Genomic DNA, 10,680 nt, shown 5'->3' with positions numbered 1-10,680 from the left:
GGGTTTTAAATTTATAGCTTATACTTGAAAAATATGATAAGAAATCTAAATATTTGAGTATTTGGAGCTAGTTATTCTAGTAGGTTGGAAAAAATGATATTTAGATATTAGGATTTTGTCATATATGGCTAAATCCGAAAATTTGGGGAAATATATGAATTTTTGTTATTTTCACTTGTGATTGTTTTATGGTATTATTAAGTTAGATTAGTTGAAAATAACTTATCTTATGCTTGAATTCTCACTTTGGATGAATATGGAAAATATAAGAAAGGAGCTTTTGATAAGATTTATGTATTTAGTTAAAAGAGAATTTAAATAAGCAATGTGGATGATTATTATCATAAAAAAACTTATTGAATTTTTACGGGGCAGCCGGGAAAGGTTAGTATTAAAGAGTGAGGGATGTAGAGTGATTCAAAATTAAGTGAACGTATGTTTAAGTAACCAAATAAAAAGATAAATATTAAGTCTCAGCTTATTGAGGGATATATATATATATATATTTTATTTTATTTTGATGATAAGAAAGAGTTATTATTGAGAAATCCCTTGTAATTGTATATGGATGGAATTAAAGTAGCTTATATTTATGATCGTTTCAGGAGGGGATTTGGACGTGGGAACAGCATACCAGCCCCGTTAGTCCAGCCTATACTTGTGAGTGAAGAATCTATATTTTCAAAAAGAAGATTTTCTTTTTATTTTATAGAAGCATGTTAATTAAATGGAATGCTTTATGTTCGAGAAAGAGTAAATGAGTATGATTGTTTTGGAATTATCATAAAATAATTGATGTGATTATCTTACTCTAATGCACTGAGGGGCTACGGCCGTGTATTAGAGTCATGTATTTAACTCTTATCCACTGAGGGGCTACGGCCGTGGGTAAAGTTATCCATTATATACTGAGGGGCTACAGCCGTGTGTAAGGGTAACTCTTATCCACTGAGGGGCTATGGCCGTGGGTAAAGTTATCCATTATACACTGAGGGGCTACAACCGTGTATAATGATGATTATGTTATTCCCATCTTGTACACTGATGGGCTACGGCCGTGTACAGAATATTGACCAGACGATTTATGTACATATGATTTATGGCTTTCAGATTATTAGTAGATGTTTGCTTGGGATATATATTTTGATGTGAATTTTAATTATATAGTGGATTATTATCTCATATTTTCCTGAACTTTTCCTTATAGGAGGCTGTTGACTGAGCGGTGGTGGAGATTATTTTGATAGTTTTGCAGCCATTGCTACCACCAATTGTAGGTTCTTTTGTTTGAAATTGTGTAATCATCAAGTAAAATATTTACATCATATTGGAGGAAAATTATTTTGGTATTTATATACACCAATGATCATGATGTAATATTGTAATCTAAACAGCTTCCTATTATCCTTTTGAGAGGCAGTTTTGATGTATATGTTATGGATGTTTTTGGTTAAACGAGCAAATGATAGTATTATGTTGGTATTTTATTTGGAGTTTAGAAAGATTTTAATTGGTCAAATGAAGCTTTATTATTAAAGTTTAGCTACTTTTGCCTTGGTGATGGGTCCAGTGCCTAGCTGGCACTTATCATCGGCTCACGTCACGTCTTAAGTCTTAGGACGGGATGTGTCAGGAGCCATTCATCCATTGACAGAAAAGGTGATCGATTATATCAATCTCACTTTAAGCCACAAAAAGCTCCTCACAAACTGGATTAATTCGATGCCACCATTGAAATTTGGGGATCAAATGATTCCAGAAGAAGAGTTGGGGGATCTTAATGGAAGAAGTCATTTTGAACTTCATTTGATTTTGATCATTGTCGTTTTACAACTAAATTTGAAGGGCAAATCGGAGCAATACAAGCATGTTCCTTTGAGGCATTTGTTCATGATGAACAATGTTTTTTACATCGTACAAAAGATCCAACGATCTCATGAGTTGTACGAGATGATTGGCGATGATTATGTGGCGAAACTGAACTGGAATGTTGAGCAAGCCATGACAAGCTATCAGGTCTCGACTTGTAACAAGTTTTTGTCTTGTTTTCGAGAGGACGGACTTTATGTTAGTTGGTGGTGCTTTTGTTCTCAAGTGTCGAAAGGTGCACTAAGGAAACGTTTCACGGCCTTTAATTCCCAGTTTGAAGAGATCCAGAAATTTCACTCAAACTGTACAGTACCCGATTTGGAGCTCCGGGAAAAGCTTCGTGTGTCCATGGTTGACAAGCTGATTCCAGCATACAAGGAATTCCTACGCAAATTCAGGACATATACTGAGATTGAGCAGAACAGTGAAACACAAACGAAAAGTTTTCAGAAAATAAATGTAAAGCATTCAGTTGAGGATCTTGAGGCTTTGATCTCAAAGCATTTGTTTTCATATAATGAAATTTGAACTCACATAATAAAATTTGCTAGCCTTGTTAGATAAATGAAGTCACATTTTCAAATTTATCAACTAGTTCATGAAAAAATGGATAGAAATAGCAACTTGATCCAAGACATTAGAGTTTAATCTGTTTGAACAATATGATGGTCTATTTCGTCTCCCATTTTCACGTCGCCAATGAAGCTGCTGACGTCCTCACTAAACCGTTGGCTCGTCAACGTGGCTAGTTACCTTGTTTATCCAAAATTATGTGTAATATACTTGCAATGACAAGGCCGGCCTTGATAATTAAACCTCCTTTGACCATAAGGTAGCCAAGTTGGAATTGACTACCTTGCAAGTGACATATCTCTACACTTGCAAGTTGCCTTAATGCATTATATCTTGTCTCTTTCAAACTCTATAATAGTTGGCATGTCACTTTCCATGCAAGTGGATCTATATAAGCCCCTATATTTTAAGCATTATTACAGAAAAATTTAATATAATTATACATAATTTAATACAGACAACTAAGTCTGAAAATTTGAGGAGGAAAATAATATAATGTCAAATTTTAACATGCAATACAAATTATAAGCGAAGTTTGGCAAATAGGAATACAATACAATGGGGAAAAGGGCCTGTTCAATTTTTTTTTTAATCATTTTTTCACTACATCTATTTCAAACAAAATTGAATATGCATTCAACTAATGTACAAAATTAGAGAATGTTGACTGCGAGAGATAGTATAACAAAATAATGAAAATGACGATCAAATACGAATGAACTTTTAATTTTATATTAATTCATAAGAAATTAACTTACAAATAAGAAATATGAACACAGACAAAGAACTATTAAATTCAAAATACCTTTAACAAACATTTAAAAAGGTTATTGTCATGAGATTAAACCAAAACAATAATAACAACAGCCTTGTACTCTGTAGTATATGTTTTGAAGATAATGAGAGAGAGAAAGAAACCTACCAGGCTGTGAAATGACAATAAGACCAAACCAATCTAGTAAATTGAATCTTCAAAATTATGGTTAAAAGGGTAATAATTTAACTCTTGTTTGGTTGAAAAAATTATGGTGGGTTACCGTTGGATGTAAAATTTAAAGAGACAATCAGACATTTTGTTTTTTCAAGAAAAGAAAATGAATGTTTGGATGATAAATGGTCACATAGTTATAGAAAGAGAAAGTAATGTTTGTAATATGTTTATGTGATAAATAAATGTGAGTGATAAGTTTTATGTCATTTACATATATATTTTTTAAAATTTTTTTTGTATTTTTAATTTTTATTAGTTTCTTGTTTTTTCATATGATTGTTTTATTTTAAAGAATTTCATAAATATAATTTTCGTTTTTTTTTCAATCAACCAATTAATCTTACATAATTTGTGGTTCTCACCAAAGTGGGAACTTAGATAATTGCCTACTCCGCCTATAGTGAGAGCCGCCATTGTTGAAGTTCCTCTAATTTTATTTTTTATTGACTCGATGTTTTCCAATAATTACATATGAAGTTTCCTCTCAAACGCGGCAATTCAAGTCTTCCATCTTTTGTTTAGATTTATATAGGGATCACCTGGAAATTTTGCCACCATACTTTCTCAAGAAAACAAGATACAAGCATTTTCATTATCACACAAATTTACAAGTTGGAATTTTGAACCAAAATTTTTTCTACCATCTGTAACATTTCGACAGAAGGTCCATAGATCCAATGACTTCAACAATATCATATCAATCAGCTGTTGATACAATCTATCATTGGCATCATAGACCAGTTAAACAGCTAATTTTCGACCGTAGTGTAAGTGAAATAACTCAATACATAGACGCTGTTGACAGAATCCAGCAGTCCCTCGCGAGCGGAACAGAATCTGGTGACCTGAACTCCATAGCCATGGTTCAGCTCAAGCACGAGTTTCTGACAGTACTCACAACAAAATCTGATCTGATTGGCACATTTGATTCAATTACCTCTGGTTGGAGTTCATTATGGACACGAGGATTATTTATCAGCATACAATTCACCAAGTGACGAAGTGATTTTATATCTCAGACATGTGGCAGAAAGATTAAATTCCGACGGACACCTTGGAGATTGCATCAAAGTGTACAGGAGTGTGAGGAAATCCTTTTTCCACACTATGATAAAACGGCTTCACTTGGAAGAATTGTATATAAGGGGGGATGCAAAGAGTGCCTTCAAGAAAAACAGGTTTCTATGGGAAGAGTTGAAGGTGAAAATTGAACTGTGGATTCGAGTCTTGAATTTGTGTTTTTGTATCTTCTTTGACTTGGAGAAAAAAATTAGTGAGAAATTATTCTCTGGTTTTGGAAATGGGGCTAGTGAAGAATATTTTTGGGAAATAGTTGGAGATTCTGCAAATAATTTACTTGTTTTTGCAGAAACAGTGAGTTCCATTAATCAGTCCCCAGAGAGAATGGGAACAATTTTAGACCTATACGATACACTGTTGTTTCTTTTACAATACATTGATACCCTGTTTGACTTCGATGCAGCAGAGGCTATTCGAAAAGCCATGAAGGTGACAGTGCCTCAACTCGAGAGTGATATAAGAAGGATGTTATTGGATTTTGAGAATTTCGCGAGCTTTCGACTATACAAGATGAGAGGGGTGCCACTCATCCATTGACAAAACGCGTGATGAATTATATCTCTCTCGTTTTATGCAATAAAAAGCTCCTCACAGATTTGATCATATCAATGCCACCATTAAAATTTGGGGATCAACTGATTCTTGAAGGAGAATTGAGGGATCTCAAAGGCAGAAGTCATTTGTCTCTTCATTTGATTTTGATCATTGCGGTTTTACAACTGAATTTGAAGGGGAAATCAGAGCAGCTCAGTCATGTTCCTTTAAGGCATTTGTTCATGATGAACAATGTTCATTACATTGTAGAAAAGAATGAAGAATCCAAGGAGCTGCGAGAGATTATTGGCGATGATTATATGGAGAAACTGATTAGGAATGTTAAGCAAGCAATGACTAGCTATCAGGTTTCTACTTGTGACAAGTTCTTGTCATGTTTTCACGAAGAGGGACTGTATGTTACTTGGTGCCTTTCTACTTCAGGTGTCAAAACGTGCATTGAGGAAAAGATTGAAGGCCTTTAATTCAGTGTTTGAAGAGATTCAGACACTTCACACAAACTGGATAGTACGCGATTCAGAGCTCCTGAATGAACTTCGTGCGTCCATGGTTGACAAGTTGATTCCAGCATACAAGAAATTCCATGTTGAGGTTGAGAGAAACAGGGAAATACACAAGAAATACTTTCAGAAAATAAATATAAAGCACTCATTCGAAGATCTCGAGGCCTTGGTCTCAAAGAATCTGTTTTCAAATTATGAAATTATTGTTTAAGAGAAGGTATTGGCAAGCTTGAAGTCCTAGATTTCCTCTGTTGTTGAGTGTGGGTGTAGCAACCTATTCCTACGGGACAGGATGATCGTCTAGACTTGAATTTCAAATAGATCGTATAAATGAATATTGTTGTTAACACCAATTATGTCATTATGTTTGCCATTTATTTTTTGGCAAAGTAGCATTATTCATTTACTATCTCTATCTCTCTACGATTTTACATTATTTATCCGGGTTGTGGTCGTGCATTAACATGTTTGGACGTGAGAATTAGATAGTGCTGGACAATATTAAAGTTCGTACAAATGAATAATCAGATAGTTGTTAATACCTATTATGTCATTATATTTGTCACCTATTTTTTTGGCTAAAGTAGCATTATTCATTTACTATCTCCATCTCTCTGTGACAGTACATTATGTGTACGGGTTTTGGTCATGCATTGACATGTTTGGACGTGACAAACAGATAGTGTTGGACAGTATTATAGTTTATATAAATGAATAATTAGATAGTTGTTAAAACCTATTATGTCATTATATTTGTCACCTATTTTTTTGGCAAAGTAGCGTTATTCATTTACTATCTCTGTCTCTCTATGATTGTACATTATGTGTCCGAGTTCTGGTCGTACATTAACATGTTTTGACGTGACAATTAGATAGTGTTGGACAATATTAAAGTACTGGACAATATTAAAAGTACAAGAAAAGCTCAAATCTTGTCAATTATGCATCAATCACTTGAAAATTGCTAAGATTCCTTATTACTACATATAGGAGCGGACGCAGAAATTTTTAGTTAGGGGTGCACAATCAAACTCCGTACAAATTAAAAACTTTGTTATTGATTTTTGAATAATTTATACTTGATCTGAGAAAATACAAATTTACATTTAAAAACATTTCTTGATTAATATTTGCTCATAATTTTCTTCCATTTGATTTTGAACAATCATTTTATTAATAATTTGCTCATCACAAGAAAATTCATATTTATATTTAAAAAATTTATAGTGTATTTAATATGCTTAATCAATTTAAGTGATCGAAAAGAAAAACATATAACAAATATTTAATAAATAAATAAAATTCGTTAAATATAAATTAAATTGGATATAGTCAGTTTAGACACATTTTATAAACACAAATAGGATAGGGAAATGTAAATTTAGATTCTAATTAAGAAAAATTTGATTGAAAAGTGAAAATTTGTAATGGATGTGGTAATTTGTAGAAAAATTATAAACAAATTTTAAAAATTAGAAGGGTTAAAATTTTGGTAAAAAGTGTAAATGAGAGAGTAAGATGGAGTAAGAGAAAAGAAAAAAAAAATCGAATTTATTGTGATTTTGCCCCCTATTTGGTTGGGGTTAAAATCAAATTTTTAGTAAATTTTGATAAAAGTTAAAAAGTTAAGGATTTCATGAAATATGCTATTAAAATTAATTATTAATTTTGATTTAAATTAAAATTAAAATTAAAATTTCAAATGATATCAAACAGGATTTATCCACCAAAAAAAAAAAGAAAAAAAAAAGTGGGGGGGCGGGGGGAAGGAATGTGGGGGGTCACTTGACCCTACAGGACCCAAGACCCACTTTGGGTCCGCCAGTGACTACATATGAAGCTTCCTGTCAAAAGTCTTCCTACTTCTTAGTCTTCCTTTGACATGGAAATTTCCAATCTCTTACCTGGATAATCAATGGTTGAAATTTTTAGCACCAAAAAATAACTCTCTCATGTTTCAGTTTTCAATTAAGTGACAAAAAACAAAAATCCATCCCTGTTTTTCTGATCTCTTGAGCCAATTTCACTTGCTTTTTATTCAATTTGTTGTCATCTTCAACCATGGCTGATGCAATTATAACTGTAATCTTGACACGATTGGCTGAAATCATGGAAGAACAGATCCGATGGCAGGTGAGATTAGTTGTGGGGGTCAAAAAGGATATCGAAAAACTCACCAGCGGATTGGAATCCATAAGAACTGTGCTTGTTGATGCTGAAAAGAGACAAGTGAAGGATGAATCAGTCAAATTATGGTTAGAAAAGCTCAAAGACATAGCCTACGACATGGACGATGTGTTGTCTGAATGGCTAACTGCAATTCGAAAGGCGAAAACTGAAGGTGTTGAAGATTCATCCCTTTCCAAGAAAAAGGTATGGTCTTTTCTCTCTTTACCTTGCCTTGGATTTAGACGAGTTGTCCTACGTCGTGACATAGCCCTCAAGATTAAGGGCATTAACGAAAGACTCGATGTTATTGCCACCGAGAAAGATAGGTACAGTTTTAATACGTTAATGGAGAGTGGTGATCCTGAGAGACTAAAAACTAACTCGTACATTGATGTATCTGAAGTACGAGGTCGAGATATGAATAAGAATACTCTTGTAAGCAAGTTGTTGTCTGAAAGTAGCCAAAGTCATGGATTCCATGTTGTTTCCGTAGTCGGCATGGGAGGAATTGGTAAAACAACTCTAGCGCAAATGGTCTACAATTGTGCTTCTGTAGAGCAAGATTTTGAGAGAAAAATGTGGGTATGTGTTTCTGAGCCATTTGATGAAGTTCGAGTTGCAAAAGCGATTGTTGAAGACCTTGAAGGTAATGCTCCGTTTTTATATGAACTTGAAACTGTATTGCGCCGTCTTAGGAACGCTATTTCAGGAAAGAAGTTCCTGCTTGTGCTAGATGATGTGTGGACAGATGACTACAGGAAATGGGAACAATTGTTCAACTCTCTCAAAATTGGTGCAGCTGGAAGTAAAATTCTAGTAACGACGAGAAACGAGAGAACCGCAAAAATGTTGAGAAGTAGCTATGAGCTTCATTTGGGGCAGTTGGCAGACGAGGACAGTTGGTCGCTGTTCAGTCAAATAGCGTTTTTTGAAAGAAGTATAGAGGATTGTGAAGAATTGGAAGGAATTGGAAGGAAAATAGCTGACAAGTGCCGGGGCATACCTCTTACTGTAAAGACTATTGGCAGTCTTATGCGGTTCAAGAATTCTTTACAAGATTGGCAGAATGTTCTGAATAGTGAATTCTGGGAATTTGAAGGAGCAGAAAAAGGTCTCTTTCCTCCTTTGATGTTGAGCTACTTCGATTTGCCCTCGACAATGAAAAGGTGCTTTTCGTTTTGTGCATTCTTTCCAAAAGATCACGTCATCAACGCAAACAATTTGATCAAACTCTGGATGGCGCAAGGCTATCTCTGCCCTGAGAAAAATGTAGAAATGGAAGTATTAGGTGAGGAATACTTGCAAAATTTGGCTATGAGGTCTTTCTTCCAAGAGATAGAAAAGGACAAGGACGGTAAAAGGATTTTAAGATTTAAGATGCACGACATGGTTCATGATCTTGCACAATATCTTACGAAGAGAGAATGTTCTGTGGTGGAGGTTGATGGGGAGCTAGCAGTAAATTTGGGATCGTCTTATAAAACGACTCGTCATTTGACCCTGGTACGTGCAGAAGAATTTCGCTTTCCTACTTCCATTGCTAATGCAGGAAAACTACACTCGTTTTGGGTTCAATCTTTCTTTGACACGCCTCCAATTATAAGTGAATTGGACAAGATTGATCCAGATTTATGCAATCACTTGGCATGTCTCAAGGCGTTAGATTTAAGTCGTAACAGATTGGGTGAACTTCCAAAAGAAATTGGGAAGTTGATTAGCTTGAAGTTCCTCAATTTATCCCATAACCCATTCTGGGAATTGCCTTCAACATTGTGTGATTTGTATAATTTACAAACCTTGAACCTTTCTGCCTGTGACAATCTCAGAAAATTGCCCCAAGAAATGGGGAAATTAGTAAATTTGAGGCACCTTGAGATAGATTGCACTGATAGTCTTAAGACATTACCAAAAGGGATTGGCGACTTGAGCTCACTTCAGACGTTGAGCAAATTCGTCATTGTCCGTGGTAGTGATGGTGAAACAGCGACATGCGGGCTAGAGGATTTGAAAAACTTGAAGAAGCTCCGAGGATGTCTTAAAATCGAAGGATTGGGTTGCGTGAAAAATGCGGACGAGGCCCGGATAGCAGAGTTGAGTGAAAAGAGACATATTTCGGACTTGCACCTCGACTTCAACTCTAAGGCTCAAACAGGCAATCAAGACGAAGTGATTGAAGCTCTTCAGTTGCACTCTGGGTTGCAATCTTTAGTAATAAGTTCATATGGAGGCACTCGATTCCCCAATTGGATGGTAAGTTTAACCAACCTGAAAGATCTTTCACTTCAAGGGTGCCAAAATTGCACAATTTTGCCTCCTCTTGGAAGGCTTCCGTCCCTGGCAACTCTCCACATAGATAGTCTGCATAATCTGAAATATCTTGGGCTCGAATTTTTGGGTGCAACAGACAATGTGAATGATCAAATCACAACAGATAGCAAAGACAGATCATTGGCATTATCATCAGCTGAAAATATTGCATTCCCAAAGTTGAAGAAGCTGAAATTTTCAAACATGGGAAGTTGGGAAGAATGGAACATGATCAGAGCTGCAGATGAACACATCAAGATCTTGCCTAGACTCCGCTTTTTGAAACTTTACAACTGCAGCAATCTGAAGGCACTGCCGCATCCTCTCTTCAAGGTGGCACCAATAAGGAAGTTGCGTATCCAGAATTGTCCGCTCATACTGCAGAAATACAAGAAGGAAACTGGAGACCAATATTGGAATAGTATTTCCCATATCCCAAAGCTCAAAATATCGTAGAAGTCTTGTGCAAATTGTCTAGTATAGCTTGCTTGTTGTTTATCTTTCTGCCTTTGCCTTAGCCTTCGCTGAGTTATGCTTCATAAACAGTGTCTTCTGTTAGCTAATCTTTTTATGCTATTTTGCTAAGTTATTGCATTCTTGACTTTCTCTTTTCAATCCATTAGATTTGAGTTC

At 35.1% G+C, this 10,680-nt stretch overlaps 4 protein-coding genes across 4 annotated transcripts; all 4 read left to right on the top strand.

The window, feature by feature from the left end:
- Nucleotides 1–8: 8 nt before the first annotated feature.
- Nucleotides 9–2,401, top strand: LOC111402285 (exocyst complex component EXO70A1-like). Its single transcript, XM_023030464.1, has 2 exons — nucleotides 9–660; nucleotides 1,208–2,401. The coding sequence occupies exon 2, from the start codon at nucleotides 1,723–1,725 to the stop codon at nucleotides 2,395–2,397; it is 675 nt and encodes a 224-aa protein (XP_022886232.1). The 5' UTR covers nucleotides 9–660; nucleotides 1,208–1,722; the 3' UTR covers nucleotides 2,398–2,401.
- A 1,709-nt stretch (nucleotides 2,402–4,110) lies between these two features.
- On the top strand, nucleotides 4,111–5,050 carry LOC111400674 (exocyst complex component EXO70B2-like). The gene is made up of 2 exons (XM_023028066.1): nucleotides 4,111–4,375; nucleotides 4,464–5,050. The coding sequence occupies exons 1-2, from the start codon at nucleotides 4,111–4,113 to the stop codon at nucleotides 5,048–5,050; spliced, it is 852 nt and encodes a 283-aa protein (XP_022883834.1).
- Nucleotides 4,674–5,917, top strand: LOC111402778 (exocyst complex component EXO70A1-like). The gene is made up of 2 exons (XM_023031113.1): nucleotides 4,674–5,415; nucleotides 5,492–5,917. The coding sequence occupies exons 1-2, from the start codon at nucleotides 5,062–5,064 to the stop codon at nucleotides 5,780–5,782; spliced, it is 645 nt and encodes a 214-aa protein (XP_022886881.1). The 5' UTR covers nucleotides 4,674–5,061; the 3' UTR covers nucleotides 5,783–5,917.
- A 1,535-nt stretch (nucleotides 5,918–7,452) lies between these two features.
- LOC111402282 (putative disease resistance protein RGA4) lies at nucleotides 7,453–10,648 on the top strand. Its single transcript, XM_023030463.1, has one exon. The coding sequence runs from the start codon at nucleotides 7,633–7,635 to the stop codon at nucleotides 10,501–10,503; it is 2,871 nt and encodes a 956-aa protein (XP_022886231.1). The 5' UTR covers nucleotides 7,453–7,632; the 3' UTR covers nucleotides 10,504–10,648.
- Nucleotides 10,649–10,680: the final 32 nt, after the last annotated feature.

This window comes from Olea europaea, chromosome 10, assembly GCF_002742605.1.
Source record: "Olea europaea var. sylvestris chromosome 10, O_europaea_v1, whole genome shotgun sequence".
Classification (NCBI taxonomy): Eukaryota; Viridiplantae; Streptophyta; class Magnoliopsida; order Lamiales; family Oleaceae; genus Olea; species Olea europaea.
The sequence above is the reverse complement of the archived record's forward strand: the minus strand, read 5'-3'. Positions and strand labels throughout refer to the sequence as shown.

Excerpts from the sequence above, each read along its gene's own strand:
- LOC111402285 (XM_023030464.1), top strand. The coding sequence starts at position 1,723 with ATGCCACCATTGAAATTTGGGGATCAAATGATTCCAGAAGAAGAGTTG.
- LOC111400674 (XM_023028066.1), top strand. The coding sequence starts at position 4,111 with ATGACTTCAACAATATCATATCAATCAGCTGTTGATACAATCTATCAT. Across the intron at positions 4,376-4,463 it reads ATTTGATTCAATTACCTCTG|AAAGATTAAATTCCGACGGA; the intron begins GTTGGAGTTCAT and ends GACATGTGGCAG.
- LOC111402778 (XM_023031113.1), top strand. The coding sequence starts at position 5,062 with ATGAATTATATCTCTCTCGTTTTATGCAATAAAAAGCTCCTCACAGAT. Across the intron at positions 5,416-5,491 it reads AAGCAATGACTAGCTATCAG|GTGTCAAAACGTGCATTGAG; the intron begins GTTTCTACTTGT and ends TTTCTACTTCAG.
- LOC111402282 (XM_023030463.1), top strand. The coding sequence starts at position 7,633 with ATGGCTGATGCAATTATAACTGTAATCTTGACACGATTGGCTGAAATC.